Source organism: Nannospalax galili, unplaced genomic scaffold, assembly GCF_000622305.1.
Source record: "Nannospalax galili isolate Female #2095 unplaced genomic scaffold, S.galili_v1.0 scaffold591, whole genome shotgun sequence".
NCBI lineage: Eukaryota > Metazoa > Chordata > Mammalia > Rodentia > Spalacidae > Nannospalax > Nannospalax galili.
In genome coordinates, this window is record NW_008330926.1 from 2448244 (window position 1) to 2474410 (window position 26167).

The 26167-nt window shown below is 46.3% G+C and overlaps 2 protein-coding genes across 12 annotated transcripts in view; both read right to left on the bottom strand.

Annotated features, from left to right (window-relative positions):
- Positions 1-7074, bottom strand: part of Pmf1 (polyamine modulated factor 1) — an 18076-nt gene extending 11002 nt beyond the window's left edge. Inside the window, exon 1 of one of the 3 annotated variants that reach the window (XM_008853683.2) lies at positions 6875-7074. In XM_008853683.2, the coding sequence (XP_008851905.1) occupies positions 6875-7026 (152 nt within the window). In that variant the 5' untranslated portion in view covers positions 7027-7074. The remainder of the gene's footprint in view (positions 1-6874) is intronic. The other 2 variants (XM_029556757.1, XM_008853674.2) reach the window with 2 other exon arrangements.
- An 882-nt stretch (positions 7075-7956) lies between these two features.
- Positions 7957-24709, bottom strand: Slc25a44 (solute carrier family 25 member 44). Of its 9 annotated transcripts, XM_029556780.1 has the most exons (5): positions 24296-24708; positions 18633-19270; positions 12489-12616; positions 9935-10011; positions 9535-9661 (listed from the first exon to the last, which is right to left on the bottom strand). In XM_029556780.1, the coding sequence occupies exons 1-4, from the start codon at positions 24349-24351 to the stop codon at positions 9940-9942; spliced, it is 894 nt and encodes a 297-aa protein (XP_029412640.1). In that variant the 5' UTR covers positions 24352-24708; the 3' UTR covers positions 9535-9661; positions 9935-9939. The 9 variants fall into 9 exon arrangements, 7 of the variants coding, with proteins under 7 accessions (XP_017650276.1, XP_008851862.1, XP_008851870.1 ...); XM_017794787.2 differs by lacking the exon at positions 9935-10011 and having other exon boundaries at positions 7957-9661; positions 18999-19270; positions 24296-24707; XM_008853640.3 differs by lacking the exon at positions 9935-10011 and having other exon boundaries at positions 7957-9661; positions 24296-24706.
- Positions 24710-26167: the final 1458 nt, after the last annotated feature.

Below are 26167 nucleotides of genomic sequence, written 5' to 3' on the forward strand. Positions count from 1 at the left end.
AAAATAAAGGAAAAAAATTGAGATGAATATATGAAATGATTTGAACCCACAATTTTCCCTTAAAGTGTATGCATTATTTGAACTCATTGAAAACTCAGGATAGGGATAGGGGTTGTGACTCAGTGGAGCACAGCATGAGGTCCTAGGCTCAATCTCCAGTAACACAGAAAATAAAAACAAAGCAACTCCTTGTAATTGAGCTATCATGTGAGTTTCACTTTAAAAACAATTTTAACTTGAGTCTGGGGAGACAGCTCAGACAGTAAAGTACCGGCTATGCAAGCATGATGACCTGTCTGATCCCAGCACTCATGGGGTCCAAAGCTGGGAGTGGTGGCTTATGTCTATAATTCTAGCACTTGAGAGGCAGAAGCAGGAGGATCAGTCCAAAATTCAAGTTTGCACAGGACTACATTGAGGGGCCATATCAAAAAAAAAAAAAAAAAAAAAAAAAAAAAAAAGAAAGAAAGAAAAGCTGGGTGTGTAGCACACACTGAGGAGGTAGAGCCAGGATTCCTGAGAGAGACCTTGTCTCAAGAAAAACAAGGTGGGGCTGGCAATGACTTGGTCTTGTAAAGTGCCTGCTGCACAGGCATGAGGATGTGAGTTTGGATCCCTGATACCCAGGTAAAAAGCCAGGCCCAGCTGGGTGTTGTGGCACATGCCTTTAATCCCAGCACTTGGGAGGCAGAGGTAGGTGGATCTCTGTGACTTTGAGGCCAGCCTGGTGAGTTCCAGGACAGCTGGCACTACAGGAAGACCCTGTTTCAAAAAAACAACAAAAGTCAGGCCCTATATTCTAAGTGCTGGGGAGGCCAGAGACAGAAGGATCCCTGGGGCTTGCTGGCCAGCCAGTGTAGCTCAATTTGTAAGCTCCAGGTTAAATGAGAGACCCTATCTCAAAATAAGGTGTAGCCGGGCATGGTGGTACATGCCTTTAATCCTAGCACTCGGGAGGCAAAGGCAGGCAGATCTCTGTGAGTTTGAGGTCAGCCTGATCCACATAGCAAGTTCCAGGCCAGTTGGGGCTACAGGGAGACCCTGTCTCAAAAAAAAAAAGGCATAAAAGCAATTGAAGAAGCCACTCAACATTGACCTCTGCCCCCCCCCCCCTACCAAATGATGTAGCTCCCGAAGAACACTCCAGATTGATCTCTGGCCTCTACATGTATGTGTACATGCTCACGCACATGCACACAATTTAACTCCCACATATGGAAGCATAGGCCTGGGGATATCACAAATGGTACAACTCTTGTTTAGCACATTCAAGGCCCTGGGTTCAATCTCCATTACCGAAAAAACATTGTTTTTAAAGCACAGAATCTCAAGCTCTAGTGGTTTGTCAACCTATTTTTTGTTTTTGAGACAGGGTCTCTCTGTGTAGGCCTGGCTAGAACTCACTGTGTAGACCAGGCTGGCCTTGAACTCAGAGATCTGCCTGCTTCTGCCTCCCAGGCCACATCCTATTGTTTTATACATACAGGACACCATGGAAAGGAAAAAAAGGCCCAGAGAAGAACATATCACATTTATGGGCAGTATCACAAGTACACACAGTGCCAAGGAAGCCAGGAGGAGGGCATGGTGGCACACCTACAATCCAAGCACTCAGGAGGTGAAGCCAGGAGGGGCAGAAGCTATAATAGCAAGTTCTAGGCCAGCATGGGCTAAATAAGACCTTGTCTCAAAAAAACAAAACACAAAAAGTCAGGCAGGACTTGTCATCTTCCTTCAGTCACCCTGTGTCTGCTGCCCAACTCAACATCTGTTCCATGGGCTGCCCACCAGAGGGCAGCAGCAACTAGCATATCCCACCCAAAATTGGGAGCAAGGCTCATACTGCCTGAAGTTGGATATAAAATGCTATGTAGACCAGGCTGGTCTTGAACTCACAGAGATCTGCCTGCTTCTACCTCCCAAGTGCTGGGATCAAAGGTGTGCACCACCACACCCAGCTCCTTTTTTTTTTTAATGTATATTTTTTATTGAATTTTTGTGGATTTCATACAATAAATCTTAATCATATTTAGGCCTCCCCTCTCTGCATACCACCCCCAATAGCCTGCCTACAGGATTTCTCACACATTGTTTTATATGTTAACGCCTATCAAGTTAAGTTTGTGTACCTAGATGTATCTTGATGTGAAAGAAAGTTTTCTTGAGCTGAAGATGTAGCTCAGTTGGTAGTGGTTGCTTAATACGCATGAAGCCCTGTGTTTGATCCTCAGCACTGCATAAAACCAGGCACATACCTGTATACTGTAATCTCAGCACTTGAGAGTTGGAGGCAGGAAGATCAGGAACTCAATGCTAGCCTGGGTTACAGGAGACTGTCTCAAAATCAACCAACCAACCAAACACATACACATACCAACCAACCAACCGAGCAGAAAAAGAAATTTACTGAGCTTTAACCCTGTAACACCATAGCAGGCCAACATTGGTTATACAAATCCAAAGTACAATTCCAACTCTCAAAGGAGAGGTGCGTGGAGACTTGGGGGGGGGCGGTGGTTAGTACAGTGCTTGCCATGCAAGCATGAGGACCTGAGTTTGATGCCCAGCAAAAATCCAGACATGGTGGCATACACTTGTAACTCCAGGGTTCAGTAATGGACACATGAAGATTCTTAGAGAACAATGGTCAGCCAGTCTAGCCTAATAGGAAAGTCTCAGGTCAGTAAAAAAATCATGTTTCAGCTGGGTGTGGTAGCACACACCTTTAATCCCAGCACTTGGGAGGCAGAGGCATGAGGATCTCTGTGAGTTCAAGGCCCAGCCTGGTCTACATATTGAGTTCCAGGCCAGCTGGGGCTACAGGAAGACCCTGTCTCAAAAAAGACAAAAAAAAAAAAAAAAAAGTTTCAAAAAACAAAATGGGAGCTGAAGAGATGACTCAGCAGGTGAAGGCACTTGCCACCAAGCCTGACCACCTGAGTTTGATCCAAGGTAGAAATAGGAGAAAACCAACTCCCACAAGTTGTCCCCTTCCATACATACCAACGCCATGGCACCCCTGAACACAAACACACAAATAAAAATTTTCTTTTCAGTTTTTTGAGACAGGGTCTCCCCTGTAGCCCCAGCTGGCTTGGAACTTGTTATGTAGACCTGGCAGGCCTGGAGCCTCTGCTGGAATTAAAGGTGTGCGACACCACTCCCGGCAAGAAATTTTTAAAAGAAAGTATGTAGTCCTGAGGAATGACATCTGAAGTTGACTTCTTGCCTCCACACAAATGTACACTTGAGTGCACATATACATGAATACAATGTACACACACACACACACACACACACACACAGTTCACTGAGGACTAACTGGTACCAGGCCCTGTTCTAAGTATTCTACATGGAATAACTCACTGAACCCTTAGAAGAACCTTGTGAGATAGATTCTGTTCCCATCATCTCCAATGCTCAGATGAGCAAGCAGAGGCAAGAGAAGGTCACTCAAACTGGGATATGATGGAGCCAGCTGGAATTTACGTGACTCACAACATTCAACAACACAGGGTAGGCAGGGACCTGAAACACAGTCTGAACTGGTTCATGACCGAGGAACTATAAAAGGGCTTAAAGATTTGATCAGATTTTTTTTTGAGGGGGGGTCAAACTGCTTTAATAAAGGCTTGAGGGTGGGGAGGGGAGGGGTGGGTGATGTTTTTTTGTTTGTTTGTTTTGTCTTTTTGAGACAGGGTCTCCCTGTAGCCTCAGCTGGTCTAGAGCTCGCTATGTAGACCAGGCTGGCCTTGAACTCACACAGATCCGCCTGCCTCTGCCTCCCAAGTGCTGGGATTAAAGGTGTATGTCACTGAGCCCAGCTCAACAGTATTTTATTAGAAATATACAAGGGATAGGACTAGACAGATGGTTCAGTGGTTTAGAAGTACTTGCTAGGCAAGCATGAGGACCAGAGCTCGGATCCCAGCTACCTACATAAAAGCCAGGCACAGTCCCGCATACACCTGCAACCCGAGTACCAAGAGGGGCAGAGATAGGAACATTCCTGGGGCTTGCTGAAAAACTACAAACTCTGGGTTCAGTGAGAGACCCTGACTAGAAGGAATATGGCAGAGTGATAGTGGAGGGCACCTGACGCCCTCCTCTGACATTTATGTGTACACAGGAGTGCATATGCACATTCATACATAATCACACATATATACCTCACATATACTCTCACACACACAAAAATTTAAATGCTGAGTTTTAGGGAAAACCTATCTCTCCTTTTAAAAATTCCTTTAAAGGGCTGAAGAGAGAGCTCAGTTGGTAAAGTGCTTGCTTTGTAAGCATGAGGACCTGCCTTGGATCTCTAGAACCCACATAAAAACGCATAGTGGGAAGCTGGGTATGGTAGCCAATGCCTTTAATCCCAGCATTTGGGAGGCAGAGGCAGGCAGACCTCTATGAAATCTAGGCCACCTTGCTCTACATACCAAGTTTCAGGCCAGCTGAGGCTACAGGGAGACCCTGTCTCAAAAAAAAAAAAAAAAAAGGTGAAAGGCTTCTGAGGAAAGTAAACTTCATTTGACCTCTGGTCTTCACATGCATGTGCATACATCTTCTGGTGCACCCATGTCCATCCACACATACACACTGGCTGCTCTTGCAGATCACCCAGGTTTGGTTCCTAGTACCCAAATGGCTGCTAACAACTGTCTATAAGTCCAGTGCCAGGGGATCTGATGCCCTTTTCTGGCCTCGATGGGTACCAGGCACATTCATGGTCCACTTACATGCAGGCAAAATTCATACACATAAAATAATTTAGGGGTTAGAGAGATGGCTCAGCGGTTAAGAGCACTGACTGCACTTGCAGAGGACCTAGGTTCAATTCCCAGTATCCACATGGCAGCTAACAACTGTCCATAATTCCAGTTCCAGGGAATCTGACACCTTCTTCTGACCTCTGTGGGCATTGCATGACACAGGTGCACTTACATGCATGCAGGCAATACATTCATACACATAAATAAAATATAATAAAAATGTTTAAAATAGTAATTTTAAAAAAGAAAAAAGAACACATAACACAAAAATCCCTTTAAGATGGATGTGGTGGTATGCATACATAATCTTAGCAGAGTTCAAGCCCAGCTTGTGCTGTATAGTGAGTTCCAGGGTAGTCTGGACAACAGAACGAGCCCTGTCTCAAAACAAAAACAAAAACCTCAACAAAAAACAAAGCTTTATATCACTGACACGTGAATAGAGAAACAATTATCATGTGAAGATTTCTGTCATAGGTATAAGCACTTCATACTTCAGACTGAGGACTTTTAATGGCTTAGGAGGGTTTTCTGGTGGGTTGAGGGAGGGAGGTGGGGGAACAAATATTTACAAACATCTTAAAAGTCTAGAGCCACCAGGCATGGTGGCGTACACCTTTAGACCCAGCACTTGGGAGGCAGAGGTAGGTGGATCTTTGTGAGTTCAAGGCCAGCCTAGTCTATATAGTGAGTTCCAGGACAGCTGGGGCTACAGGGAGACCCTGTCTCAAAAAAGACCAAAAAAAGGTCTATATTTGCAAATGACATTAAAATTTTTTGATTGATTTATTTTTGTGTGTATGAGTGTTTTGCCTGCATGTATAAGAGAGCATGGGGTTGTGCAATGCCTATGGAGTCCAGAAGACAGTGTTGGATCCCCTGGAACTGGAGTTAAGGACAGTTGTTGGCTGCCATGTAGGTTTTGGGAACCAAGCTCAGGTCCTCAAGAGGAGCAGCCAAGTGCTGTTAATCACTGAGTCATCTCTCCAGCCACACAAATGACATTTCTTAGCAGGAAGTCCTCTAGTTACTCCCCAACCCATGAACTATTCTTTTAAAAAAATTTATTGAGACCACTCTATATAGAAACCAGCTATCAGTGCCTATTTAGTCAAATGATGGGAAGAATGTCCTAGTAAGCAGTAAGTAGGGAAAGTGGCAGGTCCCAGGACTTCCATTTGCAAGATGCTTGCTTTGTACCTCATGGTTCAGACCTGAGGCTAGAGGCAGGGAGCATGAAGCCAAGCAGCCCCAAACCAATTAAATATGGTATGTTAAACAGGACATGATCAAATCATGTGGACTGGAGGGAGCGGTAAGACTGAGGCCAGATGGGTTTGGAGGCTGATGGTTGCATCCACTGACTGACAGGGAAGTTCTGAACTCTGTGGTGGAAAGGCTAGAAATAAGATACTGAGGAGGGCTTGGTGGCGCAGCACCGGGGAGGCAGAGACAGGCCAATCTCTGTGAGTTCAAGGCCGGCCTGTTCTACAAAGCAAGTTCCAGGCCAGCTGGGGCTACAGGGAGACCCTGTCTCAAGAGGAAAAAAGGATACTGAGGAGGAGGAGGGGCTGGAGAGATGGCTCAGCGGTTAGGAGCACTGGCTACTCTTGCAGACGACTCAGGTTCGATTCCCAGCACCTACACGGGGGCCAACAACTGTCGGTAACTCCAGTTCCGGGGTATCCGACGTTCTCTTCTGACCTCCGCCTGCACTGCACACAGGACCACTTACTCGCAGGCAATACATTCATACGCATAAAATAAACAAACCCTGATCTGGGCGCCTTAGGATGTGTTTGGTCCAGGTAATTCTCCAGACGATCCTTTGGGAAGATACTCGTGCTGCCATCTGGCCGAGGCGCCAACAAAGAGTAGTCTTGCGGGTGTGCAAGTTTTAGTCAATCCAGGCACCGGAGAGGAAAGGGCGGGGGCAGCATGTCGGCCGACACCTGACTCCAGTGCGCGGCCCTCAGGGCGCCGACCACATTCAGCGCGCCAAGCTGGCCCCGCCGCCCCACGTGACGGCGTTCGGGCGGGTCTCGAGAATCGCGGTCCGAGACCAACCGTCTCCTCACGGCCGCTCACTGGTGTCCTACCTCTCGGCGCTGACCAACTTCTGGAGGAAAGTGTCCACCAAGGTGTCGAGGAGGTTCACCCTGGAGACTGTCGCGTCGAGCGGCACAGACTCCGGAGCCGAGTCCTCAGGCCTTTTTTCTGCAGATGCCTCCTCGTTGCTCGCCTCAGCCATGTTGAAACGAACCGCCAAATTGACCAGGTTTGGCCGCCCCGCCCACCACGGCCTCCGATTGGAGGCAGCCGAGTGCCTATCCCCGAGCCGGAGCGGGTGGGGCAGCTAACCTAGGGCTGAGGGTCAGGGAAGGCAGTGCTTGGTTCTCAGCCTGGGAAAACATACGCAAGACAAAGCTTAGGGGCTCAATAAAAACTTTTAATTACATTTCAAAGATTTCGTACAGTGCAACAGTGAATATTCGCTGCTAATATCCACGAGTCCATTTGTATCAAATGCTGAATTTGCATGTTCATTCCCATGTCACTTCAGTTTTCCTGTCTTGCTCAGTCTCTCAGATGTTTCTAGATTGGGTTACAAATCAGTACATCAAAATTTCCAGACGCTTTGGTCTCCAGGTTTGGGAAAACGGAAGTCAACTGGCCCATCCTCACCAGGGTCAATCCTGGTCCCTGAATTTAAGGAAAAGTAGGGGCCAAGGCCAGGGATTCCTTTAACTTTACACACCTCTTCCTTTAAAAAAATGGTGAGACTTAAATACTGTACAAGAAAAAGGAAGTCTGGAGGAAGAAATAGGGACAGGAGACTACCTGTCCTATCCATACTTTGCCACAGAAGGACGTTCCAAAGAAAGACAAGAGGGAGAGAAAAGTAATAGAGCTGAGAAAACAAATCTCAAAGGTCTTAAAGAGATGGGGTGCCTGCTTCTATTATATTGATAGTGTGATAGTGAGGAACAAGAAGATTCAAAATGATCGGTGGGCTCTGCCCTTTGAATGACTATGGACAGAATTGGAGGGCTTTTAGTAAAGTGCAGGAAGCCAGGCCTGGTGGCACACAGTAAACCCAACATTCAGAAGGTAGAGGCAGGAGGATCAGGAGTTCACGATCACCCCCCCACCCCTCCATCCCCACCCCCCCAACACTCCATCTTGAGTTCAGGGCCAGCCTGGAATATATGAGACCCCTGCCTCAAAAACAAAATACCAAAATGTAGAAAGAAACAAGGAATTAAAAAGAAAATGGACTAAGATTAGTATTGGAGGTAAGGATAAATAGTTTTAGATTCTGATTAGCCAGAATGGAACAATGTGGGGCAGCCATAAGGAACATCAAGGCTTCAGTTAGCTAGCACCTTTCAGATTGGCACCATGGCATTTCCCAAGAGATGGGACCACTAAAAAGGTTTAAAGAGTCATCCAGGCCAAATGTCTCAAGCAGGAAGGCAGCTTTGACTGCCTTCTTCCGTTTCCACTTGCTGCATGCACCTCTCTGCCTGAAACACAGGCTTAGTGGAGGCAGGGGTGTGGAAGATGAGGCAGGGAGGAAGAAGCCCCATCTCCTAGCTCCTGAGGGGCGCTTCAACAGACAATCTCGGCAGTATCAGGCTGGCAAATGCAGTGGTCCTTGCATTGGGTGACTTCCTGACTGCTCATTATTCTATAGCAAGCACAGGGATACCATGACTGAGATGACACTTCACATCCAGGAAGCAGAAAAACAAAGACAGGTCATAATCTCAAAAGAATCCCATTGTGAGATTGTTGCCATAAGTCTGAGTGACAGGTATGTGTATGGCATTGTTGCTTGGGGCTTAGAACCTCCACTGCCCTCTCCTGGGCTTGGCTCAGCTGGTCTGAAGAGATAATAGTGGAGAACATACTCCCTCTTGTCACTTTCCAAGCCACCTACTCTCTCTGGCTTAGGGTAATGTTCCAAGCACAGTGTACTCCAGCAAACCTGATCTACTTAGAATTGTGCCCTCTACTGTAGCCACCTGGGCCAAGGGAGGCCAACAGCCCATATCTACAGGTTCCCCTGCCTGAAAGAGCAGTGAAGAGATTAAAGAGAGTAGTTCTGACAGCAGGACTGGTGCTTTATCAGGATTAATTGACTGGGTCACAGATGTTCAAATACACACGAAAGTAAAGCCTCAGCATTTCTCCCTCTGAGTAACTCCCAAAGATGAATACTCTGCAGAGCCAGGGGCTCTTGCTGCTTCAATTTGTCCCCAAAAGGCAGGGCAAAGCAGAGTAGAACAGTGGGCAGCTGCTTAGCGGCTTGGCTGAAGTCCCAGAAGGAAGATCCAGTGGTAGTAAGCAAGGTCTATGAACAGCTTTTCTTGAGGCCACAGGGGCAGGTGGAAAGGGAAACCAGCAAGGCGTCAACAGGGTTAGAGTGGGTAGGTCTTCGAGCCAAGGCTGAGCAAAAGGGCTGAATGAGGGAGCCCAGTTGGACAGGAGAAATAGAAAGTGGGGAAGGGACCCAGGCCCAGAACCTCATCAGCAAGAGCAATTCAAAGTCTCTTCCTTGTCCCCAACAGGCCACTTGGCCCAGGGCAGGCTGGGTATGTGGTGGGAGCATTCACCAGGGCAATATCCTCCCTACTCTGCTCTGGCCCAGAGTAGCGTGTGAAACTGCAGGTTTCTCTGCCCACTACTGGCTACCAGTGTCTTGAGTCCACCAGCTCAGGTCGGAGGCTGAGTTTCTTGAGGCTCTCATAGCCCACCACAATGACGATGGTGGATGGTGTAGCTGAAATGATTCGGGCTGAGAGGCCCTTCATGAGGCCCCAAGGCCCCTCTTCTGCCATCAGCTGTTTGAAGGTCAGGATGATGGAGCTCTTGCCTTCAACCTGGAAAAGTCACCACAGTGAAAGGCCACCAACTATCTTCTGCTCCATCCCCTTCTGCTTCAGACTCAAGTAGAGACTCTGTTTCTGAAGGGTATAGCACAGTGACTTCTGAGCTCTTGTGCCAGACTACCTAGGTTTGATGTTTGTTCCCCATTTCACTAAAAACATAACCTTGGGTAATTTACTTAACGCTTTCCACCCTGGTTTCCTCAAATGGTAATAAAAGTCCCTCTGCCACAAAGTTGTTATGAGCGAAAAGAAAATAATACTTACAAATATCAACTACAGAGCCAGGCCTGGTGGGACATGTCTTTAATTCCAGCACTCACGAGGCAGAGGCAGGAGGATCTCTGTAAGTTTGAAGCCTGCTTAGTGTACATAGCAAGTTCCAGGCCAGCCAAGGTAACATGGTAAGCAAAAACAAGAGTGCCTGGCAGACAGTACTTATTAGTGTCAGTTATCACCTTAGGTAAACTACCTAGCTGTGAGTCTTTGGACTGGGTGCTTCTCAGTCTCCAGGAGGCTGGATTCAGTCCCCAATGAGGTCCTCAGCAGCTCTGCCAAGCTTATGACTTTGACTCTTGTCATCTCAATCTCTCTAGGCTTTAGGGCTAGAACCCTCCCCTCTTACTGTTCACGTACCCAGCAGCCTGTATTCCCTATCATCACACTAGAAGTCTGGCCAGGACAAGAATCTCTTTTCCCTATTTTCTCAACAGCTCCACTCACTTCCCCCTACTCTCAAAGCACACCTTTAGAGACCAGCATAGAGTCCTTCAACCAATGCAAGCCAGGAGAACTCCTTGTTCATACTCTCCCTATTCCATGTGACTTTCACAAAGTGATCCCAGCTCCACCATACTCTACCCTGCTTTCTTCATACCTTCTTCTATATCCCTTCTTTCTCTCCAGTATCTCATCTGACCACCTCTGCTTCCCCAGCCTCCTCTGGCCATGTCAAGGGCTTTCTCAGCTTTGCCTCTGGCCTCCAGCCTAGAAGTTCCTCAGAGCAGGGACCCATCCTTTCCCTAGGATTGCCTCCTAGAACACCTAGAACAAAGTTCAGGAAAGAATGGGACCAACCCTGGTTCTGTCCACAAAGAAGACCATAGCGGGTACAACTGTATGCCAATCAAACGTCAGTGTATTTATTTTCAAATGTTGAAAGAAAGACTCTCTCCTACAAACAAAAATGTCTACATTTGTTGCCCCTTTCCTTTGGACACTCTGGTGGCAGAGAAATTGACTTTATCCCCAACCTTTAAGGTTCTTTCTTTTCTCGCCTGTCTTCACTATATTCCAATGACCCCTCTCCCATATATATTTCTTGAAGTTAGACATTAAAATCAGACTTACTGTATGTGTACCTAAGACTTTATAAAGCAAAGGCTGGGCGTGGTGGCGCAGGCCTTTAATCCCAGCACTTGGGAGGCAGAGGCAGGCAGATCTCTGTGAGTTCATGGCCAGCCTGGTCAACATAGCGAGTTCCAGGACAGCTGGGGCTACAGAGAGACCCTGTCTCAAAAAAAACAAAATAAAAAAAAACTTTATAAAGCAAAACCTATCCATTGCATATTATATACCATTATTCAAATTCTATTTCTCAAAAAGACCCCCCAAAAAAAATTTTTTAAGAAGTCTCTCAGGCCACCAACATGGTTCAGTGCTTGCCATCAAGCCAAGCCTGATGACCTGAGTTTGAGCCCTAGAATCCACATTGTGGAAAGAGAGAAACCAAGTCCTGCAAGTTATCCTCTGACTTACATGTGTGTCCTCATACACACATACATATACACACAAAATAAATAAATGAGTTTTGTTTTTTTTTCAGCTACAACATAATGAGTTTGAGGCCAGCCTTGCTGAACTATGAGATCTTGTCTCAAAAAAAAAAAAAAAAAAATCATGACAGCACCTGCCTGCAATCCCAGCACTCAGAAGGTAGAAGGATGATCGGGAGTTCAAGGACAGCATCTACTACACAGCCAAATTCAAGGCCAGAGTAGACTATAAGAGACTGTCTCAAAAGAAGCAAAAAGGGCTAGAGATGTAGCTCCATTGGTAGAGTGCCTAGCTAACATGTATGAAGTCCTGAGTTTGAACCCTAGCACCTCTTATACCAGGTGTGGTAGCACATATCTGTAAACCCAGTACTCTGATGGTAGAGGCAGGAGGATCAAAAGTTCAAGGCCATCCTCAGCTACATAGTGAGTACAAAGCCAGTCTGGGAACATAAGATCCTGTTTGTTTTTTAAAAAAAGGAACAAGATACTCAGTGGGAGAGGCTCCTGCTGTCAGGCCTGACAACGTGAGTTAGATTCCCACATAGTGGAAGGAGCAGGACCCATATAATAGAAAGAGGGAACCAACTCATGAGATTTCTTTAAAAAAAGTCTCTCTCTGTTCATGGCCTAGGGGAAAAAAAAAATCAGAGACTTCTGAAACAAACTGAAACTAGTAATTCTAATCACCATAAAACTGCAAGGTAAGGAAAGGGTGGTTGAGGCCTAGGCAAATAGGTTAGGGAATAGATACCAGCTGAAGGCTGGAAGAAACCAGTAAGAAATCCCGGAGGCAGGGCCTGTAATGGGTGCAGACATGCAAGGCAGCAGACAGGATAAGACAAACAATCTAGATACTTCTAAGCACTCAGCTATATGTGAAGAGATAAGGCCAGGAAAGGACTTAGATGACCAGCTGGCTAACTGGACAGCAGAGTCATGGCACACTGAGGTCAGAGGGACACTGCAGGCCTACAGATCATGCTTCTAATGGCTTCTCTGGTAGAGGGTGGGGAGGAGACTAGGGAAAAGGCCAACATTATTACCTGCACACGGGTTCGGATGACATCCATAGGATTGGTGAGGATGGAGGCAGTGGCTGCAGCCAGGGGCCCAGAGATGGCTTGAAAGACAATGTGAGGGCACTCCTTAGGACACAGGTACGACAGCTGCTCTGGAATCCAGGGAAAGACAATGCCTGAAGACATGAGGTAGCACCCGTATACCCTGGCTAAGCCTTCATATCCAAGACAAGTCCTCAGTCAGCCTTTGCCATTTTGGACCTTTACACTTCTCTCTGTATCTACCTGCATCCACTAAAAATGCATATTATGTCACCTCTGGACTCTTTAGAAGTCATTTTGGTGACATTACTTAAACAGAAAAACACTTAGGAATTTCAAAACCTCTTCGCTTGCTCACTCCTTTCACCTTCCTGATACAAAAACAATTCATATACTGATCCATGCTTATGTAACATTCTAGTAGAATACATTAAAAACCACAACACTAGCCAGGTGTGGTAGCTCAAGCCCATAATCTCAGTGGTCAGACTGAAGCAGAATTGCCATGACACTAGCCTGGGCTACATAGTAAATTCCAGGTCAGCCTGAGTTTTCAATATTAGACTGTCTCAAAAAAAGAAAGACAAAGCCGGATGTGGTGGTGCACGCCTTTAATCCCAGCACCCGGGAGGCAGAGGCAGGCGGGTCTTTGGGGGTTGAAGGCACCCCCGGCTTCCCAAGTAAATAAAGGGCGGGTGGTGCGACAGGGTGACCCTGGCCCAAAAAAAAAAAAAAAGAAGGGGTTGGAGAGATGGCTCAACAGTTAAGAGCACTGGCTGCTCTTGCAGAGGACCTGGGTTGAATTCCCAGCACCCACTGAGAGGCTAACAACCATCCATAATGCCAGTTGCAGGGGATCCCCTCTCCACAGGCATGGCATGACACAGATGTACTCACACACATACAGGCAATACACTCATACACATAAAATAAAAATAGTGAAAGAAGGAAAAGAAAGAAAGTCAGGCATGGTGGCACACACCTTTAATACCAGCAAAAGGGAGGTAATAAGACCCTATCGCCAGAAAAAAAAAGAAACCTGTGACGGTGACATAGAATGGGTCATGCTGGAGGGGAAGTAGGACTGGGCCACTAAGTGGATGAGAAGCCTGTTCAGTGGTACTGCATACCTTTTTCTTTAAAAATTCTTTTCTATTTTGGGAGGAGTGGTAAAACAGGGTCTTATGTAGCCCAGGCTCGCCTGGAACTAATTATATGGCCAAGGATAAGCTCCAGCCTTCACTTACCTTACCAAGTACTGGGATTAAGGCATGTGCCACCACAGCTGATTTTATGCAGTACTGGAGATGGAGCCTGGGGCTTCATGCATGTTAGGCAAGTCTTCTACCAACTCAGCTACATCCCTAGCCCATGAAAATTCTTTTGTAATTTTGTAGCATTTTGAGTATTTTTACAAATAGAAACAGTATTAAAATAGGAAGTCTTATAGTGAGGGCCAGGTTTATCCAGAAAGAAAAAGCAACTGAGCATGGTAGTGCACTTACAAGATGGGAGCAGGAAGACTGGAAGTCCAAGGTCAGCCTCAGCCTCAGTGAATTTCAGGCCAGTTTAGGTTACAAGAGGTGCCGTCTCAAGAACACAAAAAAAGAGGCTGGGGATGTAGCTGAGTTGGTAGAACACCTACCTAGTAGGCATGGAGCCCTGGGTTGGCTCCCCAACACCACAGAAAACAGCATGGTACCATATACCTGTAATATCAGCCTGTGATTCTAGCACTCTGGAAGTAGAAATAGGAAAATCAGAAGTTCAAGGTCATTATCAGCTAGCCAATGACTTCAAGGCCAGCCTAAGAAACATGAGATTCTATTTTTCAAAAAAGTCAGATGTAGTGGTGCTTGCCTATAATTCCAGTACTTGAGAAATGAAAGGAGGAGGATCAGGAGTTCAAGACCAACCTAAGCCAAGAGAGAACTTGTCTCACAAAAGCAAAAATAAATAAATGAAACTCGGGAGGCAGAGGCAGGTGATTCTGAGATCATAAAAAAAGCATATGACCAGGCTGGGCATACTCGCCCATGCCTTTAATCCCAGCACTTGGGAGGCAGAGGCAAGCAGATCTCTGTGAGTTCAAGGCCAGTCTGGTCTACAGAGTAAGTTCCAGGCCAGCTGGGGCTGCAGGGAGACCATGTGTCAAAAATACCAAGAAGAAAAAAAAAAAAAAAGGATATGGCCATGTCAAAAGGTATATGCTATAGCTAAATAAAACAGGCAAGATAGAGAATACCAACGGTGGGGTAAATGGAGCTGCCATTTTAAACAAGACAGTCATGGAGGTCCTTAACAACAAAGTAAAGTTGGGGACAAAGTCCTGCTGAGCAGAGTTTATGCCACACACGGGTAGAGAATTCCAAGCAGAGTAACATCTTATGTGAGCACTCTGAGGTAAAAGCATGCCTGAGTGTTCAAGGACAGCAACACCAGTGATCTGGAGCAGAACAAGGAGAAATAATAGTAAATGAGATCCAAGTAATACTAAGGACCTTGAAGCCATTGCAAGAACTTAGGCTTTTTACCCTAAGATACGAAAGTCATACGGACTTATATTCTCAAAGATTTCTCAGTTTTCTCTTCTAATCAATCACTATATCTTTTTTTTTTAATTTTTATTTTATGTGTATGCGTGTATTGCCTGCATGGAGGTAAGTGCACCCATGTCGTGCAATGCCCACAGAGGACAGAAGAGGCTGACAGATCCCCTGGAGTTATGGACAGTTGTTAGCTGCCATGTGGTTGCTGGGATTCGAACCCAGGTCCTCTGAAAGAACAACCAGTGTTGTTAACTGCTGAGCCATCTCTCCAGCCCCCTATCACTATATCTTTAAGAATGCTTTTCAGAAAAAAGAATGTTTTTCATGGAGCTGGAGAGATGGCTCAGCGGTTAAGAGCACTGACTGTGCTTGCAGAGGGCCCGTGTTTGATTCCTAGCACCCACATGGCAGCTATGAACCATCCTTAACTCCAGTTCCAGGGAAATCTGAAGCCCTCTTCTGACCTCCGCGGCACTACACGACATGGGTGCACTCACATACATGCAGGCAATACACTCATACACATAAAATTAAAATAATAAACATTTTTAAAAAAAGAATATTCTTCATATGCTTAGTTTTGGTAGCTTGTGGCTCAGTAACTAAAGATTAGAGAAGTAGGAAGATGGCAGTTGGCTGAGCAGAAGTCCCGGCTTCCAAGTCCCAGTTGGCAGGACAGCATTCCTTAAGCCTAGCAGAACTACCTCTTCCCCAGTTTCTAATTGTGCTCCTCCCCAGAGCAAACAAAAATAGAGTAAACTGGAGTCTTTGCTTCATACATGACTTTTTCTCCTGTGAAGAAGACATTTGCAATCATTACACTATAATACTGGGCCTGGCGGTGGCTGACTCCTTGGGCATGTATGTACTAGTCTCAGGCCTACAAGCTGTATAAGATTCAGATTCCAATTCTCACTATGTACACATGCCTCTTTCCTGGGGCTTAGAGAATGAAAAAATGAAGGCAAGAGGGCAGGAAGGACAAAGAGACTTTCTTCCCTCTACATCATTCATTCAACAAATATTTATTGAACACCTGTATAAGGTGGAAGATAAACCCAGACCAATTAGTTTAAGTACCTCCTACCTACCTAACTGACTTGGACACAAGTAATATAAATAAATATTTAACATTTATTGAATGCCAGGCATTGTGATAAACACTAGATATGAAACAAAGAAGGACTAGACCAGGTAGTGCATGGCTTTAGTCCCAGCAATCAGGAAGTAGAGGCAGGTGGATCTTTGTGAGTTTGAGGGCAGCCTGATCCAAATAGCCAGTTCCAGGCCAGCCAGAGTTACACAGTAAAACCCTGTCTCAAAGCCAGGCATGGTGGTGCATACGTTTAATCCCAGAACTCAGGAGGTAGAGCCAGGCAGATCTCTGGGAGATCAAGGCCAGCCTGGTCTCCATAGTGAGTTCCAGGTCAGCTAGGGCTGCAGGGAGACCATCTCAAAACACACACACACACGGTCTCAAAAATCAAAAATCAGAGGGAAAGAGACAGATGGAAAATCTTCATGGAATTTAGATTCCAATTAAGGAGCTAGAAGTTGGGAGTAAAAGAATTGCAAAGTATGACAAGGGCTAAGAAGGAATAAAGGAGATAAAACAGAAAAGAGAGCTTCCTCTTTCTAACAGGGTAAAGAAGTTTTTTTTTACAAAGTGATAAGTTAGGCCTAAAGCATGAGAAGCTAGCCACAGGAAGACTAGGGGGAAAGGTATCCATGGCAGAGTGCTCTACCACTGGGCTATACCCCAGCCTTATAATTAGGGCTTCAAAGGAGCAGGGCATGGTGATGCATATCTGTAGTCCCAGCACTTGGGAGGCAGAGGCAGGAGGATCACAAGTTCAAGGCCTCCCTGGGATATAGAGTAAATTCAGCCGAGCCTACAAGCTTAGTGAGAACCTGTCTCAAAATCAAAAGTATTAAAAAGGGGGCTAGGGATGTAGTTCAGTTGGTAGAGTACTTGCCTAGCATGGGTGATGCCCAGTTTTTGATCCCTAGCACTGAGTAAACCAGACATGGTAGTGCAGGCCTTTAAATCCCAGCAGTCAGGAGGTACAGGTAAGAGAATTACAAATTCAAGGCTATCTTCAAGTATACAGCAAGTTGGGGCCCAGCTAGGACACCCAGTATCAAAACAAGCTGAGGGATTGGAGAGACAGCTCAACAGTTAAGGGCATTGGTGGCAATTACAGAGGACCTAGGTCTGGTTCCCAGCACCCACACAGCAGCGAACAACTGCCCATAACTCCAGTTCTCAGGATTTGAAGCCCTCTTTTGTTCTCTTTAGGCATTGCACAGCACTGGTGCACTTATACACATGCAAACAAAACAGTCATAAACGCCTTTAATCACGTAGAGGCAGACAGAGCTCTGTAAATTCAAGGCCAGCCTGAGGCTACAAGGGGACCCTGTTTCAAAAGACAAAAAAAAAAAAAAGGCTGGGCATGGTGGTAGTGCATGCTTTTAATCCCAGCACTTGGGAGGCAGGAAGATCTCTTGTGAGTTTAAGGCCAGCTGTACAGGGAGACTCTGTCTCAAAAATACCAAAAAAAAAAAAAACACCCAAAAACAAAAACAAAAAAAAGACCCCCTCATTTAAAAAAATAAACAGAAAAAAAGAGCTGGTGATACAGCTCAGTGGCATAAGCATACATGGTTACTTGGGCTCCATCCCTAGCTTTCAGGTGCAAAAGTTCAATAGTCAAATGTCTGATGAGATCTCTAGACAAGTTTGGCTGACAGTGGATATAGAACATAGGACATACAGGGTCAAATGAGGGTAGAAGGCCAAAGGCAGATGCCAGAGAGAACATTTCTTGGGAAGTTTCTTTTTTGTTGTTGTTGTTGTTGTTATTACTTTTATGTGTATTGCCTGCAGGAATATAAGTGCACCCATGTCATACAGTGCCCGAGGAGGTCAGTAGATGGTGTTGGATTCTCTGGAACTGGAGTTAAGATGGTTGTTAGCCACCATATGGGTACTGGGAATCAAACCTGGGTCTTCTGCAAGAGCAGCCAATGCTCTTAAACCACTGAGCTATCTCTCCATCCCCTCCAGGGAAGCTTTTGTTTTTCTCCAGTGCTGGGATTAAACCCAGGAACTCCTGCATGTTAGCTAAGCCCTCACTCACTGAGCTACATCTCTACCCTTCCTACAAAGTTTTTGTATAGGTAATCCCAGTCACTACTTAGGAGGCTAAAGCAGGAAGACTGCTATTAACTCCAGGTTATCCTGGACTAGAGTTTAGTTCAGGGCCAGTGTGGACAGTAAGACCTTGACACATACTAAAACAAAAACATACAAAGATTGCCAGAATGTATTCCCAAAGGGTCAGGATAGAGTCTAGGGTTCAATTTTGCCACACAGTCTAGAAGAAAGATTGTGCTAAACAGAAGAAACCAAGCTAGCAAAAAATAAGGTTCAGCTGGGTATGGTGGCACATGCCTGTGATACCAGAACTGAGTGGCACTAGCAGTCTGATCCTTGCCACACTATGCTCATCTCCACTCCCAAACACTAAGCATCAGTAACTGCCCCCCCACCCCACCCCCCATCCCTGCTTACCTGCATAGAAGTGATAAAAGGGCCACCAGACAGCACTGTTTGGGATATATGTCAGCAGTGAGGCCACATAACCTCGGTAGAAGCCTCGAAGCCCATCAGCGCGCAGGATCTGTCTGATGATATCCTTAGTCTGGCCAAAAGCAACTAACCCTTGTCCCTCTAGGTTTCCACAAACTTGGAAGCGACCCATTTTCTCACCCTTGCGCTGCATCATCAGGTGCTGGGAGACTACATCAATGGGCACTGTGATGCTTTGGGCCACAAGGGAGGCTGAGCCACCAGCCACCAGTGATTTGACTGTGTTACTCTGGCTATAGTCAGCTACAAATTTCCGGGTAAGCTCATAAGTGGTAACATAGCACTGACCAGAGATGAGTGTAAAGGTGTTGACCAGGAACCCCCGGTACAGGCCAGTCACACCATCTGCCTTCAGGATCTTGACAAAGGCGTCAAAGGTCCCATGGTAGAGGCTCTTCCCCTTTTGAACCTGCAGCCGGGTACGGATGAGGGTAAACGGGTACACACTGACCCGGATCATCATTGTCATCGCCACACCAAACACATAAAACTTCTTCTTGTCTAGGTGTTCCCACTCGATGATCTGGATGTTGCGCTTGTCCTCCATTGTATCTGAAGACCTGGGATATGGGCAGGCAGAGAGGTGAGGAAGGTTAGCACTTTGTACTCTCCCCTCCTGCCTAGGCTCCACAGCCCCTTTTTAGGCTGTGTCTCCTGGGATACTCACCTCCACAAAGCCTAGCCTTCACAGACCAGCCTCCCCTTTGTTCCCTTTTCTGTCCTTGACTAGTCCTTCCCAACCCAGATCCCTTCTTCCAGAAATCAGTTCCTACCACTTAACTAAACCAGAGCTTCCCTCCACTCCTACAACTGTTTATAGGCTTGTCCACCCTGATTTGTGTGTCTCCCTAGGCCTGTCCTGAACAGGGACTACCCTCTATATCTGACTTGCCTGGGTAAGTTTAGGATGCTGTGGACAATCCATCTACCTGGCAGGATGAAAGGCCTACCTGGGCTAATGGGGTGTCACTAAGCAGCATGGAAGAAGCTCCTGGCAGCTAGAAGGGAATGTTCTCTATGTTTTATGTTCCTAGACTCTCTGAAGAGGCAACCACCTTCCATCCTCAACATGGTGCCACTTAGCACCATTTACCATCTGCTCACCTTATTTCCAGTTCCCTATGCTAGCTGCTCTGACCTCCCCTGACCCAGCCTCACTATGCTTTTTATTTTCTCTAGTTTACATTAGAAGAAAGTATAGAGAGTGCAAGCAGGGCTTTCACACCATGGGGCATCCCCTATCACCTCCCAACTTTCCAGCAAAAGAGTCAGAAAGTCAGGAACAGTTCAAAGGTCAGAGTTCTCTGGCTATTATATAACTCCCTCCAGAAAGAGAAAGAACCACCTGAGCAGCTTTCCCTGAAGAACCTGCACAGCTACAAGATGAAGGGCCTGCCTGAGCCTGTGCTGTGAACCCCAGGCATACAGACCACAGCCTGTCCAGAATGAAAGGAGAGGCGCGACAGAGAAGACAGGCTCGTCCCTGAACAAACTCAGACTTCTCAATGAGACACTAGATCTCTGGGGAATGGGTGTTGGATATAGAAGGAATGCAACCAGGGCAAATTAATGTACCTGTGGCCCACATGTTAAGTTCATCCATTGCCTAGAATTAAAACTAGTAAATTTACTAACAATAATTTTATAAAACCAGGAGCTTCCGAGCCTATAGTGCTAGCTTGTGCCTATAATCCCCAGCCCTGAGGAAATTGAGGCAGGAGGATCCCAAGTTTGAGGCCAACTTGGCCTCAAACCCTGTCTCAAAAAGAAGTTAAAAGCTTCAAATTTAGGAAATGTGAAAACAGAGGACATCATATATTAGAAATATTCTTAGTGGTGATGTCATGTATCACAGTGTAGCCCACCCCTGTTCTGTAGCGCAACAAGGTAAATTCCAGGAAGTGAGAAGTCAGGGGTTCCCAGGGATTTGAAAGAAATCCCTAAAGCCTGGGAAAGGAGGTGTCCAATTCACAGGGATGACTCTAGAGAGCAGAAATGTTCCTCACAAGCAGTTCTGGCATCAAACCTTAGACCATGGATCTAAACAGACTCCACCCTCAACCACCTTCCCTGAAGATCCCAATTCAAACTCAAGCACCTTTAGTTCCATGGGAACTGTTCTTGGTTTACCACAGGAGTCAGTGGAAAAGGATGGCTTGTCTAGAATCCCTGAGCTGGACTATAACATTTTCATTATGTGTGAGCTACAAGACAGAAAAACAGAGAGAAAGGAGGGGAGGAGAAAAGAGTACAAAGTGAGTACCTGAGAGCTGAGGCATGGGTCAAGTACATGCGCCTAGAGGACAAAGAGTTTAAGCAATCTGAATGAAGACAGAATATGCAGACAATGAGGCCTGCTCGTTTGGGCTTTTGTTTTATGGTGCTAGGGATCAAACCTAGAAGTCTACTGTAGGCAAGCACTCTACCACGGAGCTATTATTCATCTCCAGCCATACAGATAAATGAAAAGCAGAAACTGATGGCTAAGAAGCAGAAGTCATGGGGGTTGGCCAGAACAGAAAATCTAGGTCATGAAAAATGAGCTAGAGGTGGGGTTCCAAAGGCAGGAGGACCTCTGGGACACTGAAGTGTCACTGCTGAAAGCAAAGGTGCTCCATTCTCACCAGCCTAATGTAAGAAGATAGGCACAAATGGGGCAGGGCAAGCTTGTCTGAGCCTTCGGGAAAAGGTGATCGCTGGCATCTAGGGCACCAAAGTACCATTTCTAAAACCTCTTAGCGGCGAGGATAGAGAGGGAAACACAAGCATTTACTGACTAGCTACCGCATCATGAAACCCTCACAACTTAACCTGTGTACAGCTAAACATTTATGGAAAATGAGGAAACAGAGGACCAGATTGATTAAATGTAACCAGTCATGTAGCTAGTCCGTGGCTGAGGCAAGATAGAAGCCAAATTGCTTGACAAGGTGCACTCCACCATGACTTCTTCCCATGGGAATTGAAGATCCCAACACAAATGTCTCTGCTCAGTTTAAAACCAACTCCCATGGGAGGCAGAGTACATGCCCTCATAACTGCAAGGACTTCTCTCAGCTTTGTTCCAGAGAAAGCAAAAGCTGCCTCTCCTTTCTCAGTGTGCACTTGTGGAACGACTAAGCTTATTGGTAGAGTAGGCATGCTGTCATCACAGGACAAACACAGCAGGGCCCAAGCAGCTGGGCACGTACAAAGTGCATGCAGTGCAGGGCAGAAGGGCAGAGCAAAGAAGGAGTGTTCCAAGACCTGGCTTCACGGGCACCTTCTCAATCTGTCAAGCTGAATCACCCAGTATAGGCATCTCTGATGAGAGAGTCTGAGGCAGGACCACTCCATTTCCCCTTCTGCCCTCATTTCTCACATGTGCCAATCTATTATAAATCCCCAGAAGGAAGCAAGGGTTCCCCACGGCAAGTAACTCCCACCACTGTCATGGTAACAGCAGAAGCCACGAAGTTGTGCCTCAAATGATAAGGGTCTATGGTAGAAGGGTAAAAGGGTCCTACAGTCTTTGAAAGAGGGAGGTTGCTCCTAAAGGTGGGATCTTGGGGCCTGCTCCATGTCATATAATCTCCAAATTTCCTGCTGAAATATCAAAACCAGTTTCTCTTGTTTTATCTTCTGGAAAATCCTCTTTGCCTGATTCAGCCAGCCCAACTGCTTTATGGCCTGTTCTCAGACCCTTGCTTCGCTCACACTCTGGATTTTCTAATGCCTTTACAGCCGCTAATGGGGCTGGGATGTAGCTCAGTTGGTAGGAGTACTTACTAGCATGCTCTTGACCCTAAATTCAATCTGCAGCACTGCATAAAAACCAGGTGAGAGTAGCTCACACCTACAATCCCAGCACTTGGGAGGTGAAAGAGGATCTTGACTAGATAGCAAGTTCAAGGCCAGTCAGGGCAAGAGATTCTGCTCATGAATGGTTAAATGCTTTCTATACTATCCCAACAGACCAAGATTAGGGAAGATTTTGTGCTTAAAGTTGTCAAATGAAATTGGAAAAAAAAAAAAAGACAAACTAGCTCAAGAATCTCTCCTTGCACAAACAAAAACTGTAACTTGGACTATTCACTAGTTTCTTTTTTATTTTTGAGACAGGATCACATGTAGTTCAGGCTGTCCTTGAACTCCTAATCCTCCTGCCTCCACCACCTCCTGAATGCTAGGATTACAAGTGTGCACCAACATGCACAATGTAGTCAGAGCTGGGATCAAACCCAAGGTCTTTGTGCATGCTAGCTTCAACCCTAGAAGCTAATCATCGTGGAAGCATTTGTATTTCTCGTACTGTAGAAAGTTCTATTGAACAGTAATGCTGTAAGTTCTTGTGATTCACAGTAGTCCACAGAGCAGCATGGCATCACTTTGGAGGGTTATAGAAGAGCAGAGCCAGGTGTGGTAGCACATACTGGCTATCCCAGCACTAGGAAGCCGAGGCAAGAGAAATAGGATTCAAGGCCAGCCTGAGCTACAAAGTGAATTCCAGGCCAGCTTGGACTACATAGCAAGACCTTGTCTAAAAAAAGAAAAAAAGAATTTCAGGTTATACCTTAAACCTGATTTCTATGCATTACCAAAGTTTGGGAAGTGTTGGGGCTGGAGAAACAGCTCAGTGGCTAAGAGTACTGGCTGCTCTTGTAGAGGACCTGGGTTCAGTTCCCAGCACCCACATGGCAGTTAACAACTATCTGTAACTCCAGTTCCAGAGGATCATGAGCCTCTTCTCACCTCCTTGGGCACTGCAAGTGCACTTTAATACATGCAGGCAAGACACTCATACACATTAAAAATTTAAAATAATAAAATTTTGGGGGGATTAAAGGTGAGCACCACCACACCCGGCCAATAAAATATTTTTTAAAGTTTGGAAAGTGTTGCTTTAAATATTAGGGACTGTCAGTATTATAAGAATTACTGGGCTGGGTATGGTGGCGCACACCTTTAATCTCAGCACTCAGGAGGCAGATGCAGGCGGATCTCTGAGATAAGGCCAGCCTGGTCTACATAGTTAGCTCCAGGGCAGCTGGAGCTACAGGGAGACCTTGTCTCAAAAAGATCCCCCTCAAAAGAATTATAACTATTCTAGGAGTCCAGGACCATTGTGACCAGATGAGGAGCCTCCGACTCCATCTTGACTTGTCACTGGACCTGGGCACAATGATGATCATTTGGTCCATTCACATCTTTTCAACCACTCCCACCAAATTATAAATCACCTTATTCAACACAAGACAAGCCATCCAGGGGCTGTAATTCTCAGAAGGGAGTACAGACCTGCATCCTCTTTTCTTTTTGTTCTCTCAACTGCATCAGCATTAAGGTCCTGCATCCTGGAAGTTGTCTACCACAAGACCGGGAATATACTTATATGCTGGTCCATTTGTTCTGCTGAATGAGTATGTTTCCCCGTGCTAGGTCCTGGCAATGTCTCCTCCCACTTTAAGATAGTCTCCCCCCTCGACCACCGTGAGGGTCACACCCAGTCTTCCTGGATCTTCTATAGGCTTCCACGTGACCCCTTATGACAGATACTACATAGCAATCATCTCCACATAGTCCACATGACACCCTCCTTTATGCACCTTCGGTCCGGTTCCCGTACAGCCAGTTCACGGTCCTCGGGCATACCCCTCGCCATGCTTCTTTGGTTGTCAGTCACTCACGCTCCTCTGCCAGTAAGTGACGCCTCGCTGGACTTGCCCTTCGCTCCCAAAAGTGCAGGTTTGCCTCCCATGGCAATGCGGCGCCGCGCGCAGACATTCGCCGCCTCCTTGACAAGCCTCGGTCCTACGGTCCCCTGATCCCTCAAGGCACCCTAGCACCGTCGGTTCTTACCTTCTCAGACTCCGCCAGTTCAGCCGAGTCTGAGGACAACTCCAACCCCGGACTTCTAGGCCGCAGCCCCCACTCGACCCTCCATTTCCAGCGACAGCCAAAGTCGGGTCGCATCTTCCTCCATCTCGACAGGGATCCCGGTACTACCGGAACCGGAAACTGGGACAGTCCCGCCCCCTGAGGGGTGTGTGGATGAGGCGTAGTAATTCCACCAATGGCGTTCCGAGCCTTTAAACCACCCCCTAAGAGGTGGTCCTTCGGCCATCTTACATTAGGGCAGTAGCCACGCCTTCTATAAACACGAGTCACGTGGCACTGCTTGTTTTCGCCCCTCCCCTCTTCCTACCTCCTTTCTCTGCCCTCCCTTTCTTTTCTCTTTAAGATTTTTTTTTTTTTTTTTTGTCTTTTTGAGACAGGGTTTCCCTGTAGCCCCAGCTGTCCTGGAACTCACCATGTAGACCAGGCTGGCCTTGATCTCATAGAGATCCGCCTGCCTCTGCCTCCCGAGTGCTGGGATTAAAGGCGTGCGTCACCAGGCCCGGCCTTTTTTTTCTTTTCTTTTCTGTTTTTTTTTTTTAGGGTCTCCCTGTAGCCACAGCTGGCCTGGAGCTCGCTATGTAGATCAGGCTGCCCTTGAACTCAGGGAGATCCACCTGCCTCTACCTCCCGAGTGCTGGGATTAAAGGCGTGCACCACCACGCCCGGCTCTCAAATCTAATTTTTAAGGTCCTATTTCCAATACAAGAAAAAAAATCTAACTTAATTTTTCTGTAGCTTCTTTCATTTATGAAGCCAATAGCAGAGGTTAAAGTGAAGGACTGAGATAAGGGAACCAATTCTGAGGCTTGGAAACTCAAAAGAATTGCAGAAATTGGGATCTGACTTTAGCTCTGAATCAGGTTTTATCTATATATAGATTTTATTTTTTTTGTTTCGTCTTTTATTTTTTTATCTTTTTGAGACAGGGTCTCCCTGTAGCCCCAGCTGTCCTGGAACTCACTATGTAGACCAGACTGGCCTCGAACTCACAGAGATCTGCCTGCCTCTGCCTCCCAAGTGTTGGGATTAAAGGTGTGCGCCACCACGCCCGGCTTATTTATTATTTTTAATGTATGTATATGAGTATTTGTCTACGCATATGGTAAGTGCACCACATTCATGCAATGCCTCCGGCAGCCAGAAGAGGGCAGCAGACCATCTGGTCCTCTGGAAGAGCAGCCAGTGCTCTTAATTGCTGTGCCATCTCTCTAGCCCTTATAATAGATTGTTTATTTATTTATTTATTTGGTGTTTTTGAGACAGGGTCTCCCTGTAGCCCCAGTTGGCCTGGAATGCCCTATGTAAGACCAGGCTGGCCTCGAACTCACAGAGATCCGCCTGCCTCCCCACTGCTGGGATTAAAGACATGCTCCACCACGCCCAGCTGTAATAGTTTTTTAAAAAGATTTGTTTTTAGCCAGGTGTGGTGGTGCATACCTTTAATTCCAGCTCCCAGGAGGCAGAGGCAGGTGGATCTCTGTGAGATGGAGGCCAGCCTGACCTATGTAGCAAATTCCAGGCCAGCTGGGGCTACAGGGAAACTCCGATTCAAAAATATAATTATAGATTATTTTATGTGC